At 46.2% G+C, this 19684-nt stretch overlaps 3 protein-coding genes across 4 annotated transcripts; 1 reads left to right on the top strand and 2 right to left on the bottom strand.

The window, feature by feature from the left end:
* Positions 1 to 5: 5 nt before the first annotated feature.
* On the bottom strand, positions 6 to 1391 carry LOC129599609 (histone-lysine N-methyltransferase SMYD3-like). The gene is made up of 4 exons (XM_055497891.1): positions 1004 to 1391; positions 726 to 821; positions 168 to 280; positions 6 to 102 (listed from the first exon to the last, which is right to left on the bottom strand). Exons 1-4 carry the CDS (start codon positions 1193 to 1195, stop codon positions 6 to 8), a joined length of 498 nt encoding a protein of 165 aa, XP_055353866.1. The 5' UTR covers positions 1196 to 1391.
* Positions 1392 to 5674: 4283 nt separating this feature from the next.
* On the bottom strand, positions 5675 to 17911 carry LOC129599599 (uncharacterized). Of its 2 annotated transcripts, none has more exons than XM_055497883.1 (3): positions 17617 to 17911; positions 14787 to 15620; positions 5675 to 6072 (listed from the first exon to the last, which is right to left on the bottom strand). In XM_055497883.1, exons 1-3 carry the CDS (start codon positions 17890 to 17892, stop codon positions 5887 to 5889), a joined length of 1296 nt encoding a protein of 431 aa, XP_055353858.1. In that variant the 5' UTR covers positions 17893 to 17911; the 3' UTR covers positions 5675 to 5886. The 2 variants fall into 2 exon arrangements, with proteins under 2 accessions (XP_055353858.1, XP_055353859.1); XM_055497884.1 differs by lacking the exon at positions 5675 to 6072 and adding an exon at positions 13788 to 14160.
* Positions 9921 to 12014, top strand: LOC129599600 (histone-lysine N-methyltransferase SMYD3-like). The gene is made up of 6 exons (XM_055497885.1): positions 9921 to 10219; positions 10400 to 10495; positions 10941 to 11053; positions 11119 to 11383; positions 11538 to 11651; positions 11728 to 12014. The coding sequence occupies exons 1-6, from the start codon at positions 10028 to 10030 to the stop codon at positions 11896 to 11898; spliced, it is 951 nt and encodes a 316-aa protein (XP_055353860.1). The 5' UTR covers positions 9921 to 10027; the 3' UTR covers positions 11899 to 12014.
* Positions 17912 to 19684: the final 1773 nt, after the last annotated feature.

Here is a 19684-nt window from a genome sequence, read left to right as displayed (position 1 = left end):
GTGCATCATGCATGGGCACGCTGTTGTAGCGGACGAGTCCGTAATAGACCAAGAGTTCTTGTGACAGGTACACCGATGGCTTTCAGCTCCTCCATACCGTGCCTGCCAACAATCACGGGCCACTCAGTACTAGGCAGGATGTACTTCACGAAAAAAAATTAACTTACGATGGTGTTACAGTCCGGTTGATTTCCGATTGTGCGGGATTGACTGGCAGCATGGATAGCAGGTCTTTGGCAGATTTTCGACCCATACCCGGGATGTCCATCATCACGTTTAACTAAGCAAAAATTAACAGGAGCATGTCAACAGATATCAGAGAACTCGCACCAAGGGGGGAGTATGCCATCAATTTGAGGCGACCTCGGTCAAAAAAACATTTATAGTGTATCCCCCTCTTGCGAATTTGTTCGATCTCAGAGTTACGGGGGGTGTGGGGTGGACCACCGCCCCTTGACTAAATTCGCCACTTAGTAAAGCATGGAAGAGGAAGATGCTAATTTGAGTGGTGCGCTTCTTATAATTAGTGCCAGTTAGTGTCACAGTAAAGGGATCAATTTAAATTTCAAATTTTACAAATATCCCAAAAATCTATGAAGCGCTATTTTTACAGATTAGAACTGCCGTCATGCTCCTGCCACTGACTGCCCCAGTATATTGACCCAGCTACTGCGTATGCAAAAAAATTAGATTAACTGAGCCGACAGCTGATTATTTTATTTTACCTTGATCTTGTTGGCCAACTTGGCGATGATATCCCGACCAGTGGCGGTCTTCAGCAGGACGCATTCCAGTTTATGCTCCAGCTTCCAGTCAGCAGACTATTCAAAAAAGCCCATATCACTATATCAGCCCATTCAAACACTCTTCTTCGTGATTTGCAACAATAAACTCCGATCGTCTCCTTGAAATTTACAGAATACTTCGCTGATACCACGAAGAACCCAGCAGAGCGAGAACTGTCAATCCTCAGACAAAAAACTGAGGAACCACCTAGTCACACCTGGCACGCGACGCTGCAGTAGCGGTGAAGTTTGCATCCTGAACAGGTACGCAGTTCCTGGCTCTTTTGCAGGCAGTAGGCACAACGTGTTTCATAGGCGCTGCTGTCAAGTACCCAAACCAAAGGCTCGCAGCACGAAACAACATCGCCAGCCGTGAAAGAACGGCAGTCCGTGGTCTCTTTTGTTTCCATTCGGAACAAATGGATAATCTTACAGATACACTATGACACGAATGCAGGAAAACGAAATCCAACAATACCAAATGTCCAAATCCAAGTTTTCGTAGACCCAGCGATCCACGTAAACACTAAACACATGCTTGGCGTCTAATGAGTACAGTACGCTTTCTGCAGTCTGCACTCTGTAACAGAGAACGTAACATCTGTCGCGCTGTCTGCTTGTTGCTTGTTGTATGGAGCAGCCGCCCTCGGTGGCTGACGGTGCAGATTTCAAGCATTTCCGATGGGAATGATCAGTTTTATTACTTCCTTTTCCCCCTATTCTTGTATTTTCCATGGCTGGGAGGCATTTGCAATTGATGATTCTCGCCAGGATGGTGCCCTGGGGCGGTTGGGAGCCGTGCGACTCAGGTGCGACGGGAAGTCATCGTAGGCACATAACAACAAGTGCTTATCCCGGCACTTTTTAAACAGTGCGCGCTCGCAAACTATGTTGTTGATTTATTGACAGATACATGAAAATTTACAGAAAACCATTCTCTGCAAACGACCAAAAATGTGTGATAAAATGTTTACGGTATTCTTAAATTTAGCGCTAATGCTACGACCACGGTATTGCATTACCGCCTCAAAAATTTCAGCACACGAACAGAAACAGAGCGAATGCATAATTCTCTGTTGGCGCAGTCCAAAATCCCTGTTTGTTAGTGACGTCAAAATGACACACTGCCAGCCTGCAGTCTCGGCGAGAATCACGAATGGGGAGAATCACTCGAACTTTAAAGCGGCTTCATCTCAACAACAGAAAATAAAAAAAATCGCATCTAGTTTATAGTAGAAGCTGAGCTCCAGAGTCTGTAGTTTTGCTTGAATGTAATCATTTCCGAATTCACGATAAATACACCAGTACGCTTTACTGCTTTTGTGTTCCTTGCTATCTAATTAATTTTGGTAGTTTAATTATTATTTTGTGGTTTCTACTTTCTAGCCGCATAACGCTGATTAATACGCGTCCCAAGGGAAAACCGCATAACTATCTGTAGAAGTACTAAAAACGCGCCGCCAAGTCGCGTGTGGTTGCGTCGATGCGCATGACCGGCGCGTGCACCTGTTGTTCATTGCATAACTAACTTTAATCTTTCATGGGAAGTGTATCGATAGTCTTGGGTGGTATGTTGGAAAGTGTGATAACGGAGAGGAATGTCCTTGGAAATGTTGTGAACTGAATATAATGGCATGTGTCTAGACCGTCTTATTTTGTGGCAGTGTGCTTTTGGCGGAAATGATGGAATCATATTTTCACTTTACGATCTTACGATTTGAGCAAAATACAGCTTGCGGTATTAAACGACTAAACATCGTTGTTGCGGGATATCGCAAGGTCATACACGTAGCCGTGTGTATACGGGCGTAACATAGTACTGTAATGAGTAATCTTCATAAGCCCCGCGCAAATTGTACGAGATAAATATGGATGATTAGTTCAAAGCAAATACATATCTGATACCGGTAAATTAGATATTTTACTAGTTACGAGTCTGTGCAAGTAAGGCATAATTATCTAAAGCCGTGTACGAGCACATTAAGGAAAGCATGACCGTGCTAATTTCGTTGCTGCTGACATGCCGGACATCGCTAGCTTCGAACACACACTTTTGCCGACGAAGTCGCTCATCTAGAAAACCCAACCTCCGTTTTCCTTCAAAACTATTAAATGCCTGATACTTAATGGGTACAACTACGATTATGCTAGCACCCAGCACAAGAGAAATGTGACATTAATTTTGTATCCAGTTACAGTGTTTGTTACGTTCTCTTTGGACTGTGGGTGTACGAAAAATAATCACAACCATTATTTTTAGGTTAACAAAGGATATAAGGTAAAGCAACTAAGATCAGAATTTTTAAACTCGACCCAAGTCAGCCAACACCGAATCCGGGATCCTTGTGTCCTTATTAACTCGACGCGAAACCGTTAAGCGCTTGCAGGATGCAAGTAGGTCCGGATGAAGAGCGCGATAGAAAAACAGCGAAAAATATCAATCCAGGGTGTTATGTCCCCGTGTTATGTGGAGCTCGGCTGATCGCCCTACGGAAAAGATGGCGGACTGCGTCCAATCGCCGTTGGTAATACATACCGCCGCATCGCCGCCAAAGCCGTGGACCTCCGTATGCGGCCGATCGCAGCAAGGCATCTCGAACCACATCAGCTAGGTGCGGGCGTCAAGAAAGGTGCCGAAGGTGTTATACACGCCGCCAGAGATTTTCTCCTGTGCTACAGCAGTGACGTAAAGGTGCTCTTAAAAATCGACTTTGCCAACGCATTTAACTGCGTTTCCAGAGAGCATTTCCTGAAGATTGTAGCAGAATTCTTCCCGACTACTACCCTTTATTCGAATGTGCTATGCTACCCATTCCTGGCTTATACCGGGGAAACACGGATCTTTTCTCAGTCGGGTGTGCAGCAAGGGATCCTCTCGCACCGGTATTGTTCTGCCTGGTTCTCCAACTCATCGTAAACTTAGGATACCAAGCCGAACGCTTGGTATATGGACGATGGGACTCGGAGGCGACGTGTAGTGTCCTGCGTAATTTCCAGTTGCTAATTACGGAAGCGCAAAAGATCGGTGTCGCAGTCAACATCTCCAAGTGCGAATTGTTTCTCTGAGGCGGAACGGAAGCCCAAAGGACAGCGGCTGCTCAGCGCTTTTACAGCGTATTCCCCTGATCTGAAGGTTGTGCCGGCTGACCAGCTCAATCTACTGGGGTCTCTGTTGCCATCAGGAGTCGTACCGATGATCGGAAAAAGATGGAGAAACTGGAGATAATGTGCACTCGACCACTCTTAATACCTAATCACCAGGCATTATTTTTACTTAAAACTGTCTGGGCGTGCCAAAAGTCGTGCATATTTTACGTACTTCACTCGCATGGATGTTCCCGGAAGAGCTGTACAGGTTGGACCAGCTGTTCCTCGACGCAGTCGAGCGCATAACCAATGTCCAAATGGATTACCCGACATGGCTGCAAGCATCCCTGCCCGTCCGCCTGGGTGGTTTGGGTATCAGACGTACCGAGGAGCTAGCTCCCTCAGCCTACTTGGCTTCGGCTTCTTCGTTACGCCCACTGATCTCAAGACTGTGCCCAGTGCTACTGGCTACGGATGTAACCTGCGTTGTACACGCCTGGAAACTGCAAGCGAAGACCGATGAACTTCCAACAGAAAGTCTTCGTCACGTGCAGAAAGCATGGGACACGCCCGCTACACTTGCGACTTTCTCCGAATTAACCCAACTGCGTGGATCACTGGACCAGGTCGCGCATCTCAAAGCTGTATCAGTACCCGAATCTACTATCTAGTATCTGGATTCACGCGCTTCCCGCTGCCTGTCTCGGAAACCTACTGACATCACGGCCTTCCGAATCAGCGTCGCTTTACGGTTAGAGCGCCTATTGTTACTCCTCACGTTTGCGTTTGCGGCATGCAAGTTGATGAGTTGGGCCGGCATGGACTGCTGCAAGCGCTCAGCAGGAAGACTGCCAAGGCACGACGGTATTAGCGGTGAGATCGCCCGGGGCCTTAAGACAGCGGGCTTTCCAGCCAGAACGGAGCCAAAGGGCCTGTCGGGTAAAGACAACAAAAGGCCGGACGTCATAACTCTAGTACCATGGGCACGGGGTAAACCACTGGCTGTAGATGTTACCTGCGTTGACACACTCGCGGCCTCCTATATTGATCGCACTTCCGTGAACGCTAGAGCCGCTGCGGAGCAAGCCGAAAGGGGAAAGTTATCGAAGCACAGCTGGCTGATGCCACGATACGATTTCGTTGCGGCGGCGTTTGAGATTCACGGACCGTGGAGTGGTGGCACTAAGAAACTTGTGGACAAGGTTGGAAGCTGCCTAATATCTGCCACTGGCCAGAAACGCGCCAAAGAGTTTCTTCGGCAGCGTTTGTCTATACAGATACAGCGCGGGAATGCGATATGCGTTATGGGCACGATTCCCGAGCAGGACAGTATAGGAGAATTTTTCTTGTTGTGATTGGGGTGTATCTCCTGCGGATGATTGTTTCATTGTTTTCCGTTGTACCATAAACTGTTGGCACTAGATATACGAGTAATACAATACAGTTAGTGAAAAAAAAAATGCAGGGGTTATGCCAATTTTAGTGTAGTGGCCACCGTCTTTTAAGCGCTAATATCGCATTTAGTGTGCATTAGCTGTACTTCTACCTTTACGTGCTCTAACTCCGGACCGGCCTGTAATCCTGGTGATTTGTTCGTTTGTGGCTCGAAATTCACTTGATGTAGTGTTTCACTCCGCAGCCGTCTGATCATTTGAAAGATTAACATCCTTTCCCGAGTTCCAGAGCGGCTGTGGTTGCGTTTGTTTCAGCAATGTTGCAACCAACGTTGCAAGGCGCAGATCCACAACAGACACTAATTTATTATTGACTGTCTGTCCATTACAGGAAGTATGCCACTCGTTTGACGTTAAGATAAGAATTTGTGTGTTCATAATCATAAGTTAGATAAATCAATGCCAGATGTGCAGAAACATAATCAAAATGAACAAAAAGTTATGTCTTTCCAGTTAATCAATGCATAAAGACTCGAACGCACTGGTCATGGATGGATATGGATTGACATATATGGATTTACAAATTTCACTCCCCGGAATTTTTCTTGATGGATTCTTCATCATGTTGCGTTATTATTCCGCGGCTGCTGAGCAACAGTTCTGCATGTACTGTAGTGCGACAAGGCCTGCAGGCAGAATCGGTTCAGTTTGCTGACGTCTACGCTAACCACATTGTCCACACTCCACTGATATTCCCGATAATGTGCCGACGGACGAGGATCACAAGACTGGTAGTCTTCCAAAATCTGTAAATTTATTCAGCAGGTTACACACTTTCTGCACCAGTAAACAAGAACAGTTTTACAGCTTAGGACAAAATGGTCGCATACCCAACATCTCCACATTCAGTACGAATGCAGCGCGGTGCACTGTACGACTGAGTTCAAAATATCCGTTTCGTACAAGTGCACTGCACCGCTTGCGTACAGAATGCGTATGGGAATATGCGACCATTTAGTCCTACATTGTAACTACCCGAGTCCTTTGATTAGATATATTTCGGTTTTTCTCACATTTTTACCACTTTAAGTACATCTTTTCCGTGACAGCCCAAGTGGTCACGGGACATTTCGCCGTGAGACATGTCGCCGCACGTGTTTCGTCGCAGCGGATAATTGTTTTGAAACAGCTCATTTTGCAGCCGTTTTGTTGTGTGACATTTGGTTGCGCGACTTTTGCAGAGTCGAAAAGTTATCGACTGGTTTATGGCAACGTACAGTCATACGACTATCTGCCACAAAAACTAGTTGTCCTTCGACGAAATGTCCGTAAAACCAATTGTCCCGCGACGACCTGTCGCAGGACTGTATGAGACGCACTAGCTAGTAGCTAGCTATTTTTAGAGTTAACTGATTCGGGTACTGATACAGCTTTGAGATGCGCGACCTGGTCCAGTGATCCACGCAGTTGGGTTAATTCGGAGAAAGTCGCAAGTGTAGCGGGCGTGTCCCATGCTTTCTGCACGTGACGAAGACTTTCTGTTGGAAGTTCAACGGTCTTCGCTTGCAGTTTCCAGGCGTGTACAACGCAGGTTACATCCGTAGCCAGTAGCACTGGGCACAGTCTTGAGATCAGTGGGCGTAACGAAGAAGCCGAAGCCAAGTAGGCTGAGGGAGCTAGCTCCTCGGTACGTCTGATACCCAAACCACCCAGGCGGACGGGCAGGGATGCTTGCAGCCATGTCGGGTAATCCATTTGGACATTGGTTATGCGCTCGACTGCGTCGCGGAACAGCTGGTCCAACCTGTACAGCTCTTCCGGGAACATCCATGCGAGTGAAGTACGTAAAATATGCACGACTTTTGGCACGCCCAGACAGTTTTTAAGTAAAAATAATGCCTGGTGATTAGGTATTAAGAGTGGTCGAGTGCACATTATCTCCAGTTTCTCCATCTTTTTTCCGATCATCGGTACGACTCCTGATGGCAACAGAGGAGACCCCAGTAGATTGAGCTGGTCAGCCGGCACAACCTTCAGATCAGGGAATACGCTGTAAAAGCGCTGAGCGGCCGCTGTCCTTTGGGCTTCCGTTCCGCCTCAGAGAAACAATTCGCACTTGGAGATGTTGACTGCGACACCGATCTTTTGCGCTTCCGTAATTAGCAACTGGAAATTACGCAGGACACTACACACGTCGCCTCCGAGAGTCCCATCGTCCATATACCAAGCGTTCAGCTTGGTATCTAGAAGTTTTACGATGAGTTGGAGAACCAGGCAGAACAATACCGGTGCGAGAGGATCCCCTTGCTGCACACCCGACTGAGAAAAGATCCGTGTTTCCCCGAGTATAAGCCAGGAATGGGTAGCATAGCACATTCGAATAAAAGGGTAGTAGTCCGGGAAGAATTCTGCTACAATCTTCAGGAAATGCTCTCTGGAAACGCAGTTAAATGCGTTGGCAAAGTCGATTTTTAAGAGCACCTTTACGTCACTGCTGTAGCACAGGAGAAAATCTCTGGCGGCGTGTATAACACCTTCGGCACCTTTCTTGACGCCCGCACCTAGCTGATGTGGTTCGAGATGCCTTGCTGCGATCGGCCGCATACGGAGGTCCACGGCTTTGGCGGCGATGCGGCGGTATGTATTACCAACGGCGATTGGACGCAGTCCGCCATCTTTTTTCCGTAGGGCGATCAGCCGAGCTCCACATAACACGGGGACATAACACCCCTGGATTGATATTTTTCGCTGTTTTCTATCGCGCTCTTCATCCGGACCTACTTGCACATCCTACTGCAAGCGCTTAACGGTTTCGCGTCGAGTTAATAAGGACACAAGGATCCCGGATTCGGTGTTGGCTGACTTGGGTCGAGTTTAAAAATTCTGATCTTAGTTGCTTTACCTTATATCCTTTGTTAACCTAAAAATAATGGTTGTGATTATTTTTCGTACACCCACAGTCCAAAGAGAACGTAACAAACACTGTAACTGGATACAAAATTAATGTCACATTTCTCTTGTGCTGGGTGCTAGCATAATCGTAGTTGTACCCATTAAGTATCAGGCATTTAATAGTTTTGAAGGAAAACGGAGGTTGGGTTTTTCTAGATGTGCGACTTCGTCGGCAAAAGTGTGTCTGAAGCTAGCGATGTCCGGCATGTCAGCAGCAACGAAATTAGCACGGTCATGCTTTCCTTAATGTGCTCGTACACGGCTTTAGATAATTATGCCTTACTTGCACAGACTCGTAACTAGTAAAATATCTAATTTACCGGTATCAGATATGTATTTGCTTTGAACTAATCATCCATATTTATCTCGTACAATTTGCGCGGGCTTATGAAGATTACTCATTACAGTACTATGTTACGCCCGTATACACACGGCTACGTGTATGACCTTGCGATATCCCGCAACAACGATGTTTAGTCGTTTAATACCGCAAGCTGTATTTTGCTCAAATCGTAAGATCGTAAAGTGAAAATATGATTCCATCATTTCCGCCAAAAGCACACTGCCACAAAATAAGACGGTCTAGACACATGCCATTATATTCAGTTCACAACATTTCCAAGGACATTCCTCTCCGTTATCACACTTTCCAACATACCACCCAAGACTATCGATACACTTCCCATGAAAGATTAAAGTTAGTTATGCAATGAACAACAGGTGCACGCGCCGGTCATGCGCATCGACGCAACCACACGCGACTTGGCGGCGCGTTTTAGTACTTCTACAGATAGTTATGCGGTTTTCCCTTGGGACGCGTATTAATCAGCGTTATGCGGCTAGAAAGTAGAAACCACAAAATAATAATTAAACTACCAAAATTAATTAGATAGCAAGGAACACAAAAGCAGTAAAGCGTACTGGTGTATTTATCGTGAATTCGAAATGATTACATTCAAGCAAAACTACAGACTCTGGAGCTCAGCTTCTACTATAAACTAGATGCGATTTTTTTTATTTTCTGTTGTTGAGATGAAGCCGCTTTAAAGTTCGAGTGATTCTCCCCATTCGTGATTCTCGCCGAGACTGCAGGCTGGCAGTGTGTCATTTTGACGTCACTAACAAACAGGGATTTTGGACTGCGCCAACAGAGAATTATGCATTCGCTCTGTTTCTGTTCGTGTGCTGAAATTTTTGAGGCGGTAATGCAATACCGTGGTCGTAGCATTAGCGCTAAATTTAAGAATACCGTAAACATTTTTATCACACATTTTTTGGTCGTTTGCAGAGAATGGTTTTCTGTAAATTTTCATGTATCTGTCCAATAAATCAACAACATAGTTTGCGAGCGCGCACTGTTTAAAAAGTGCCGGGATAAGCACTTGTTGTTATGTGCCTACGATGACTTCCCGTCGCACCTGAGTCGCACGGCTCCCAACCGCCCCAGGGCACCATCCTGGCGAGAATCATCAATTGCAAATGCCTCCCAGCCATGGAAAATACAAGAATAGGGGGAAAAGGAAGTAATAAAACTGATCATTCCCATCGGAAATGCTTGAAATCTGCACCGTCAGCCACCGAGGGCGGCTGCTCCATACAACAAGCAACAAGCAGACAGCGCGACAGATGTTACGTTCTCTGTTACAGAGTGCAGACTGCAGAAAGCGTACTGTACTCATTAGACGCCAAGCATGTGTTTAGTGTTTACGTGGATCGCTGGGTCTACGAAAACTTGGATTTGGTATTGTTGGATTTTGTTTTCCTGCATTCGTGTCATAGTGTATCTGAAAGATTATCCATTTGTTCCGAATGGAAACAAAAGAGACCACGGACTGCCGTTTCTTCACGGCTGGCGATGTTGTTTTGTGCTGCGAGCCTTTGGTGTGGGTACTTGACAGCAGCGCCTATGAAACACGTTGTGCCTACTGCCTGCAAAAGAGCCAAGAACTGCGTACCTGTTCAGGATGCAAACTTCACCGCTACTGCAGCGTCGCGTGCCAGGTGTGACTAGGTGGTTCCTCAGTTTTTTGTCTGAGGATTGACAGTTCTCGCTCTGCTGGGTTCTTCGTGGTATCAGCGAAGTATTCTGTAAATTTCAAGGAGACGATCGGAGTTTATTGTTGCAAATCACGAAGAAGAGTGTTTGAATGGGCTGATATAGTGATATGGGCTTTTGAATAGTCTGCTGACTGGAAGCTGGAGCATAAACTGGAATGCGTCCTACTGAAGACCGCCACTGGTCGGGATATCATCGCCAAGTTGGCCAACAAGATCAAGGTAAAATAAAATAATCAGCTGTCGGCTCAGTTAATCTAATTTTTTTGCATACCCAGTAGCTGGGTCAATATACTAGGGCAGTCAGCTGGCAGGAGTAGGACGGCAGTTCTAATCTGTAAAAATAGCGCTTCATAGATTTTTGGGATATTTGTAAAATTTGAAATTTAAGTTGAGCCCTTCACTGTGACACTAACTGGCACTAATTATAAGAAGCGCACCACTCAAATTAGCATCTTCCTCTTCCATGCTTTACTAAGTGGCGAATTTAGTCAAGGGCGGTGGTCCACCCCACACCCCCCCGTAACTCTGAGATCGACCAAATTCGCAAGAGGGGGATACACTATAAATGTTTTTTTGGCCGAGGTCGCCTCAAATTGATGGCATACTCCCCCCTTGGTGCGAGTTCTCTGATATCTGCTGACATGCTCCTGTTAATTTTGCTTAGTTAAACGTGATGATGGACATCCCGGGTATGGGTCGAAAATCTGCCAAAGACCTGCTATCCATGCTGCCAGTCAATCCCGCACAATCGGAAATCAACCGGACTGTAACACCATCGTAAGTTAATTTTTTTTCGTGAAGTACATCCTGCCTAGTACTGAGTGGCCCGTGATTGTTGGCAGGCACGGTATGGAGGAGCTGAAAGCCATCGGTGTACCTGTCACAGAACTCTTGGTCTATTACGGACTCGTCCGCTACAACGGCGTGCCCATGCATGATGCACTGTGCCACGTCACCGCACCTTTCGGCATGGCGTTGTATCCACAGGCACCACTGCCGCGGATGACGCCCGTGTGCTGGGACGTCAACGTGGTGCTGAACTTCCAAGGGCGGCGACTGCTCATACATGCCGTAGAAGACATTCCACAGTATACCGGACTTGAGGATGTTAGTGCCATGGTTTTTCACGTGAAGTCGTAGATACACAGTAATTAAGAATAGAATGGGTGAAAGTCGTTCCACCTAATTTTTATTTCAACGTTGGAGTTTGGAGATTGCGCGGTAATGCTTCATTGCCATGTAATAATGGCACGTCTTGCAGCTGCGATACAACGACGCCCTGGATCCATTCTCTCAAACACGAGAGGAACGTCGCGCTGATTTCGAGAAGCGCTACGGGTATCCGTGTGCATGTCGCCGATGCACACCTGAATACGTACGATGCTCACCATCTTTTTGTTTGTACCGTAGTCTGATACTTTAATGTAATGCCACTGCATGGTTTCTTTCAGGACGCCGAGATTAACCCATTACGCTGCGTGACACCGGGGTGCATGAACCCGATTCCCAGCGACAGCCGTGCACATCAGCCCTGCTCCGAATGCGGGGCCATCAACAGCGCCCGGCTAGCGCAGTTTAGTCAGTTCATCCGGCAGCTTCATCCAAATTATTCTAACATTTGAAAAAAATGGTGGCAAGCTTGTGTGGTGACAAACGACCTTCATAGTAATGTGAGTTTTTTATGAAAAATTTGAAGAGCATCGGTTAATAATTAGACTTTTGGTACACCTCCGCGCGTTTAAACCTTTGGAATTTTTTTTCACTAATAACTCCCGAACTCCCGAACCGGATGTCGCGCGCGCAGACTGTACAGTAGTCAAATATAAATATCTTCACACGGACTCCATTCTCATGTGCGGAAGTACACATAACAATAAAGTATAAACAGAATCTATAAGGTAAAAGACAACAAACGTTTTTGGAAGTTGCAGATGGAAACACTTATAATTACCGTATTTTGGTTGTAGTTTTCGTACTGGTAGCAGCGGCACGCGCACCACAGTTCGATAGAAAATTCATGATTATTTACAGTAATGTATTGCAGTAATTAGTCACCCAAAACTTAAAGGTGCACAAGTTTATGGGCGAGGTTGTTTTCGTCCTGGAACACGATGGTTTTAGTTCTCAAGAAGTTAATATCTTCTGCTCAACTCAAGTAATCGAAAGGATGCTGACAAGCCGACAGATCGGCCTCTGTCATTGATGGCTTTACTGGCTTCCCGCAGCATAGTTTTGTTCCAGCTGAATCCCTGTACCGGCTTCCAGCTGAACTTTACATACGAGCGTGAGTTTAAATATGGCGATAGTAGCCGATGCGCCTAGACCACACAATATAGACATTGCTTCAACTTCAATCTAGTATCTGGATTCACGCGCTTCCCGCTGCCTGTCTCGGAAACCTACTGGACAACACGGCCTTCCGAATCAGCGTCGCTTTACGGTTAGGAGCGCCTATTGTTACTCCTCACGTTTGCGTTTGCGGCATGCAAGTTGATGAGTTGGGCCGGCATGGACTTCGCTGCAAGCGCTCAGCAGGAAGACTGCCAAGGCACGACGGTATTAGCGGTGAGATCGCCCGGGGCCTTAAGACAGCGGGCTTTCCAGCCAGAACGGAGCCAAAGGGCCTGTCGGGTAAAGACAAAAGGCCGGACGTCATAACTCTAGTACCATGGGCACGGGGTAAACCACTGGCTGTAGATGTTACCTGCGTTGACACACTCGCGGCCTCCTATATTGATCGCACTTCCGTGAACGCTAGAGCCGCTGCGGAGCAAGCCGAAAGGGGAAAGTTATCGAAGCACAGCTGGCTGATGCCACGATACGATTTCGTTGCGGCGGCGTTTGAGATTCACGGACCGTGGAGTGGTGGCACTAAGAAACTTGTGGACAAGGTTGAAGCTGCCTAATATCTGCCACTGGTCAGAAAACGCGCCAAAGAGTTTCTTCGGCAGCGTTTGTCTATACAGATACAGCGCGGGAATGCGATATGCGTTATGGGCACGATTCCCGAGCAGGACAGTATAGGAGAATTTTTCTTGTTGTGATTGGGGTGTATCTCCTGCGGATGATTGTTTCATTGTTTTCCGTTGTACCATAAACTGTTGGCACTAGATATACGAGTAATACAATACAGTTAGTGAAAAAAAAAATGCAGGGGTTATGCCAATTTTAGTGTAGTGGCCACCGTCTTTTAAGCGCTAATATCGCATTTAGTGTGCATTAGCTGTACTTCTACCTTTACGTGCTCTAACTCCGGACCGGCCTGTAATCCTGGTGATTTGTTCGTTTGTGGCTCGAAATTCACTTGATGTAGTGTTTCACTCCGCAGCCGTCTGATCATTTGAAAGATTAACATCCTTTCCCGAGTTCCAGAGCGGCTGTGGTTGCGTTTGTTTCAGCAATGTTGCAACCAACGTTGCAAGGCGCAGATCCACAACAGACACTAATTTATTATTGACTGTCTGTCCATTACAGGAAGTATGCCACTCGTTTGACGTTAAGATAAGAATTTGTGTGTTCATAATCATAAGTTAGATAAATCAATGCCAGATGTGCAGAAACATAATCAAAATGAACAAAAAGTTATGTCTTTCCAGTTAATCAATGCATAAAGACTCGAACGCACTGGTCATGGATGGATATGGATTGACATATATGGATTTACAAATTTCACTCCCCGGAATTTTTCTTGATGGATTCTTCATCATGTTGCGTTATTATTCCGCAGCTGCTGAGCACCAGTTCTGCATGTAGTGCGACAAGGCCTGCAGGCAGAATCGGTTCATTTGGCTGACGTCTACGATAGCCACATTGTCCACACTCCACTGATATTCCCGATAATGTGCCGACGGACGAGGATCACAAGACTGGTAGTCTTCCAAAACCTGTAAATTTATTCAGCACGTTACACACTTTCTACACCAGTAAACAAGAACAGTTTATTAGCTTAGATAAAATGGTCGCATACCCACATCTCCACATTCAGTACGAATGCAGCGCGGTGCACTGTACGACTGAGTTCAAAATATCCGTTTCGTACAAGTGCACTGCACCGCTTGCGTACAGAATGCGTATGGGAATATGCGACCATTTAGTCCTACATTGTAACTACCCGAGTCCTTTGATTAGATATATTTCGGTTTTTCACATTTTTACCACTTTAAGTACATCTTTTCCGTGACAGCCCGCGGTCACGGACATTTCGCCGTGAGACATGTCGCCGCACGTGTTTCGTCGCAGCGGATAATTGTTTTGAAACAGCTCATTTTGCAGCCGTTTTGTTGTGTGACATTTGGTTGCGCGACTTTTGCAGAGTCGAAAAGTTATCGACTGGTTTATGGCAACGTACAGTCATACGACTATCTGCCACAAAAACTAGTTGTCCTTCGACGAAATGTCCGTAAAACCAATTGTCCCGCGACGACCTGTCGCAGGACTGTATGAGATGCACTAGCTAGTAGCTAGCTATTTCTAGAGTTAAGTTCAACGCGATTCAGCGACACACTAATACCTGCAGCACGGTTTTGGCCTTCGGTTCACTGTCAGTGCGATTGGCCACGAAATGGGCTATGTCCTGCACATCCAGTGCCGGTCCCTCCCAGCGCAGATGCTGCTCAAATAAGTCCGCAATATGCGCCTCACTGACGCGCCCCGCCGCAAAGACAGTCCGGGGAATGTGGATGTTTATCAAAGGCACTCTCTTCTTGTCCACCAGTTTGAGGGTGTACGTAGTCCATATCACACGATCACAGCACGAGACCAACTGGGACAGGCGTGCGGCGTTTGTGCCTAACAGCGCGCTGAACTGCCATCGTCCATACGGTTCGGACATCGGAAATTCCAGCGAACACTGGGCGATGATCAGACGACCCAGACGCAAGCCGGCCGCGTCCAGAACCTTCTGAATACAGGTCAGTGGTTCTTCGATCCTTTCCCCGTCGAAACTGTAACGACGATACTCGTCCATGTCGCGGATGGAGAGCGTGCGGGTGGCGGGCGTGATGTGCTTGAAGATGCAGGCGTACATGGCGTAATTAAGCGTCCACTGCACTTGGTAGGGACTGCTCGGTAGTTCCCGCTTCACGTGCACGTCCAGGCACAGCTCCGCCGACGTGAGAAGGGCATCCCACAACGAGCAAGTCCGGCGGCAGCGCTGTCGGTCGACGGTGTCCAGTGAGCGAAAGATCTCCTGCAGCACATCCAAAGGCACCACCAAATCGCCTCCACCGACACCCAGCGGCTTTTTCCGCTTCGGCTCATCCTCAGCGTCCGACTCTGCAGGTATTTTGAGTAAATTGTGCCGGTAGTTGGTGTAGCTCTCGTGTCTGTCTTCAAACTCCATTTCCTACAATACCGATGCGAGAGTCGTTAGCATTATAACGAGGGTGTGCTAACAATTCGTGATAGACAAAAAACAAGCGAGATTAATATGTATTCTCGCTTGTTTTTTTTCTTATATTTTCTTGTGTTTCGTTCTTAATTATTAATGATAGCCAAGCAGCCAGCCGTCCACGCTCTGTTGTGAACAGCACTATTTCGTAGACGCATATGCTAACTTTTAACGCTAATTTCTCGTGTGTTTTGGAGTAGAGCTATTCAACCAATATTTATGGGACACAAATATAAATATGCAAACCAAGAAAAGCACTTTTGTTCACGTCACAGGCACCTCCCCTCTACGGCAGTTGGTTCGCATGGCGTGACGTAAATATGCAGAACTGGCATATCCCGCCCAGGATAAGCAAAATAAAGAAACTACTCCGGAGTAGTTTTTTTTGAAATGGCAACTCAGATAAGCTGCTTATTCCAACGTACTTTCGTGCACCTACAATACTTAATGAAATATGTTACGATCAGGATTCAGGAGGCGTAACAGCAGGTTCCTCAGGTTTTCCCTGATGGTTCTCTCGCATTCTAAAGCTGTTATGTTTGAAATAGTTTTCTTTAGCACTTAACAACGGTAGTCCGTAACTTCGTAATGTTTTTGAACTAATCATGTTCTGCTCTTCGTCTTCGAGCCCATCAGCATCTGAGGCTGTGCCTGTTCTACGGTGATCACATTTCGTCTCAAGAAAATACAAGAACTGGATCGAAGCATGAAGAGTAAGTTAAATTTTTTTTATTTTAACAAACAAAAAAAACTAAAAAAGCTGTAGTTTCCACAAATTTTAATTTAACATTTTAATTTATTAGTACCGTGCTTGAACGGAGCTGCATTAAATGCGCTGGGAAGATTTGAGTTACAGACTGCAGTAATATGCTTACAGTAATTAGTGAGTACTGTACCCGCCCGATAGATTTGCACCACTTTTAGATCCGGGCGCTGCCTTCCTCTGGCCGGGTATTGAGCACGAGCCTTCCGCCACCATGCGGCGCACACTTTGCTTTTTCTTGTTATTGCTATTTCCTACTTCTCACCCGTCTTTCAGATATCATTACTCTCTAGAATAATATTTGTGGAAAAACTAATTTCTTTTTTCCTTGTGAAAAACTGTTGTCCAATATTTTCATAGTCTTCATAAGAGCTCTAACATAACAGCAATCCATAGAGCCATTCAATCAAATGAAATACAAAACTCCTGCCCCTGCCAGGGGCACCCTAAAAACCACAACAAACCAGATTTATAAATTGAAAATCTTATTTATTAGAGCTCTGAAAGTGTGCTGTTACTACACTTATCACACTTTGAAAATGATACGAGAACTAGGGTAGAAACTAGAACAGCAAAAGCATGTAGAATGTTCGCGGCAAGTGCAACATAGCGAAAACTGCTTGAATTCATGCACGGAGCACAGTGCGTATATTGGACTTGCATTTTTCCGTATACCACACTCTGTGTTGCAAATCTATCGGGCGGATACAGTAATATGCAAGTCGGAAAACGGAACACAAAGCTAGAAAGTGCGAGTTAAATACGCAACAAAGATGGGCAACGGTTTATTATTGTCCTGTTTTGTCTCAGACGTGAACAAAAGTGCTTTTCTTGGTTTGCATATTTATATTTGTGTCCCATAATTATTATCCCAAAATGCAGAAAAAATCTACAAGAATTTTCATACCAAGCAAGTTACAATGAATAGCGAATAAAACAAGCTGTATTTACTGGTTCAACAGTTAAATGTCAAAATACAGGAGAATTCAGCGTTCGAAGCTTGCATAATTTAAGTGAGGGGTATTTTTTGTTGCGCTTAGAAGCCATGGCGAACCTAGATGGTTTCCCGTGTTGCACGAGCCGGGCATGGTTATTACATTCTTTTTCTCTTGTTTTCATGTCTATTACATTTACTTGGCGCATCCTCGTACTTCGAGAACACAACGCCACCATTGTCAAGAGACCTACCACTTTGTCATCACAAAAGGGAATGTCCTGACGGCGTCGCAGATAATACATCGTCCTGCTCAGAATATTCACAAAATGCAGCTCTAACGTTTCTTCAATTTCTCGGCACAGAAGCGCCGCGGCGGACGGCCTCATAACCCAGTAGCCGCTGGGAACGTTGCACGCATTGATGACGAAATGACCCGCGGGAAGGATTTCTCGTTGCTCGCTGTGTCCCTCCAGAAGGCGAATCTGCCGCTGGGGAAGCAGCTCGCGACGACACTGTCCGTCTATCATCACCTCCACCAACGCCACATCATCCAGCAGCTCAAAGGACGGAGTCAGGACTCTTCCGGGATGCCATCTCCAGGTCCGATCTGGGCCATCGTGCAGCAGCACCTCCACATCCTCTCCCTCGCGGGAGCATCTCGATGGCCTGCACCACCTCGGGATGGAGCAGTCCCGGGGCCGTCCCGTACGGGACCAGCACCGACTGCTGTTTCGGGCATCCGAAATCGACGATCAGACGCGGCTGTACGCTGTCGTTCTCTGGCTTCTCTTCCAGGCCGATGACGTGACCGTGTTGCAACAGGCCGTCGATCTCCACGTCCACCGCGTTCCATGCGTACAATCGGTACAATGATCGTCCAGCAATATCGTACAGGTGCATTCCTGTCTGCCTGGCTGCAGAGGCCTACTGTTAAACCGTTCGTAACGGTACGGTAAAGAAAATAGTCTTCCGTAAGAAAACCAAACAATGTGAAATACGACGTTTCTTTGGAAATTCAGGCTTTGACGGGAGAATTCTTTGGTTGATAATATTGCAAAATGTTGCTGCATAATAACACGCACCTGTAACTTACCGTTACCATGGAAATGCTAGTTTGGGACCTGCAATCCTGACCGGAGAGATCAGGATGCAAGATGACGAGGATATAAATAGAAACCGTAATAATCCATCCTACCGCCCTGATTCACTGGCAGAGTATAAAACTACTGAATAATTTATCTACCGGAGCGTAGCGAACGTCCTCTATATTCAAGACAAATGCTTTCGTTGATGTCTGTCCGTTACGGAAGGCTGTTAAAAAGATCGTTACGAAGGTGTCGCTAGCTGGTTTGGTTGTTAAGCTGAAATAAATAATTATTTTCTTTTGTTAACAATGCTACTGGTAAGACGCTAAAAATTATACTTAATTATCGCTCGCCACAAGCGCAAAAGCAGCTGCGCTCCCGAAAAGCAGGTGCGCTCCGGTCCGCCAAATGCAGGCCAACGTGGATTTTTAGTACATAGTTATTGGCTGCTATTATTATTTGGCAAAACAGAAAAATCATTGTGCAAATCTAATTGTGCGCAATACGCGTGGCCGTTGGTTTCCGGCAACGGCCCTGTCGCTACGATTTCCGGTCTCAGCGCCTAACATCGGTTTAGCGGAGAGACGGAAGGATAGTTCCAACAAGGAATCGGGCTGGTCCAGCAGAGCAGTGGTGGGCCAGCATAGTCAGCTGCAAATTTGACCAGGAACTCAACATCCAAATCGCGGATCCAATCCGCACACACTTTCGGATCAACGAGTGCCTAACGGCAACAAAAATATTTATTTTTCTGTAATTGGCCGACTACAGAGTACATGCATATAATTTTCCTGGCATAATTGCAGCAACTAGTGAACGCCATTCATGAACCAGGATAGCCACAAAACCGGTTCTATTAATAAGAAAATTGGATGACTGCTGTCAAAGCGGCTTACTAAGGCCCAAATTGTGGCGAAATGCTCTGGGCTGTTCGCTATGAGCTGTGTGATCCCCACAAGCGCTGAATTAGCCATCCGCTTTATTTATTAACGAAATTTAAAAATTAGTGATACCCGTATTATTGTTGATGTCTTCGAACTTCTTTACTTAGAGTTGGAACCGCATTCGTATAATACACATGCTACCATCGATTTTTATGCACAATACAATGCTGTCTCGGCGTGAGGACTCACCTTTCGGCAGCAATTTGCGAGCGGAATATCGAGTTATTGTAACGCCGCGGACAGGACTTCCGGTGGTATTTGATCAAACACCCGGTCTTTCGCTGCAAGAT

The sequence above is a fragment of the Paramacrobiotus metropolitanus genome, unplaced genomic scaffold (assembly GCF_019649055.1).
Source record: "Paramacrobiotus metropolitanus isolate TYO unplaced genomic scaffold, Prichtersi_v1.0 Parri_scaffold0000150, whole genome shotgun sequence".
Lineage (NCBI taxonomy): Eukaryota > Metazoa > Tardigrada > Eutardigrada > Parachela > Macrobiotidae > Paramacrobiotus > Paramacrobiotus metropolitanus.
Note: the sequence above shows the minus strand (reverse complement) of the source record. Positions and strands in the feature narration are given on the sequence as shown.

Coding starts and splice junctions, on each gene's coding strand:
- LOC129599609 (XM_055497891.1), bottom strand. CDS start 1,195: ATGGAAACAAAAGAGACCACGGACTGCCGTTCTTTCACGGCTGGCGAT. Junction 822..1,003: donor ACTGCAGCGTCGCGTGCCAG/GTGTGACTAGGT, acceptor TTTTTTGAATAG/TCTGCTGACTGGAAGCTGGA. Junction 103..167: donor AACCGGACTGTAACACCATC/GTAAGTTAATTT, acceptor GATTGTTGGCAG/GCACGGTATGGAGGAGCTGA.
- LOC129599600 (XM_055497885.1), top strand. CDS start 10,028: ATGGAAACAAAAGAGACCACGGACTGCCGTTTCTTCACGGCTGGCGAT. Junction 11,384..11,537: donor AGTATACCGGACTTGAGGAT/GTTAGTGCCATG, acceptor CACGTCTTGCAG/CTGCGATACAACGACGCCCT. Junction 11,652..11,727: donor GCCGATGCACACCTGAATAC/GTACGATGCTCA, acceptor GGTTTCTTTCAG/GACGCCGAGATTAACCCATT.
- LOC129599599 (XM_055497883.1), bottom strand. CDS start 17,892: ATGATAGACGGACAGTGTCGTCGCGAGCTGCTTCCCCAGCGGCAGATT. Junction 15,621..17,616: donor CCTTTTGTGATGACAAAGTG/GTAGGTCTCTTG, acceptor TCGGTATTGTAG/GAAATGGAGTTTGAAGACAG. Junction 6,073..14,786: donor AGGCCAAAACCGTGCTGCAG/GTATTAGTGTGT, acceptor ATAAATTTACAG/ATTTTGGAAGACTACCAGTC.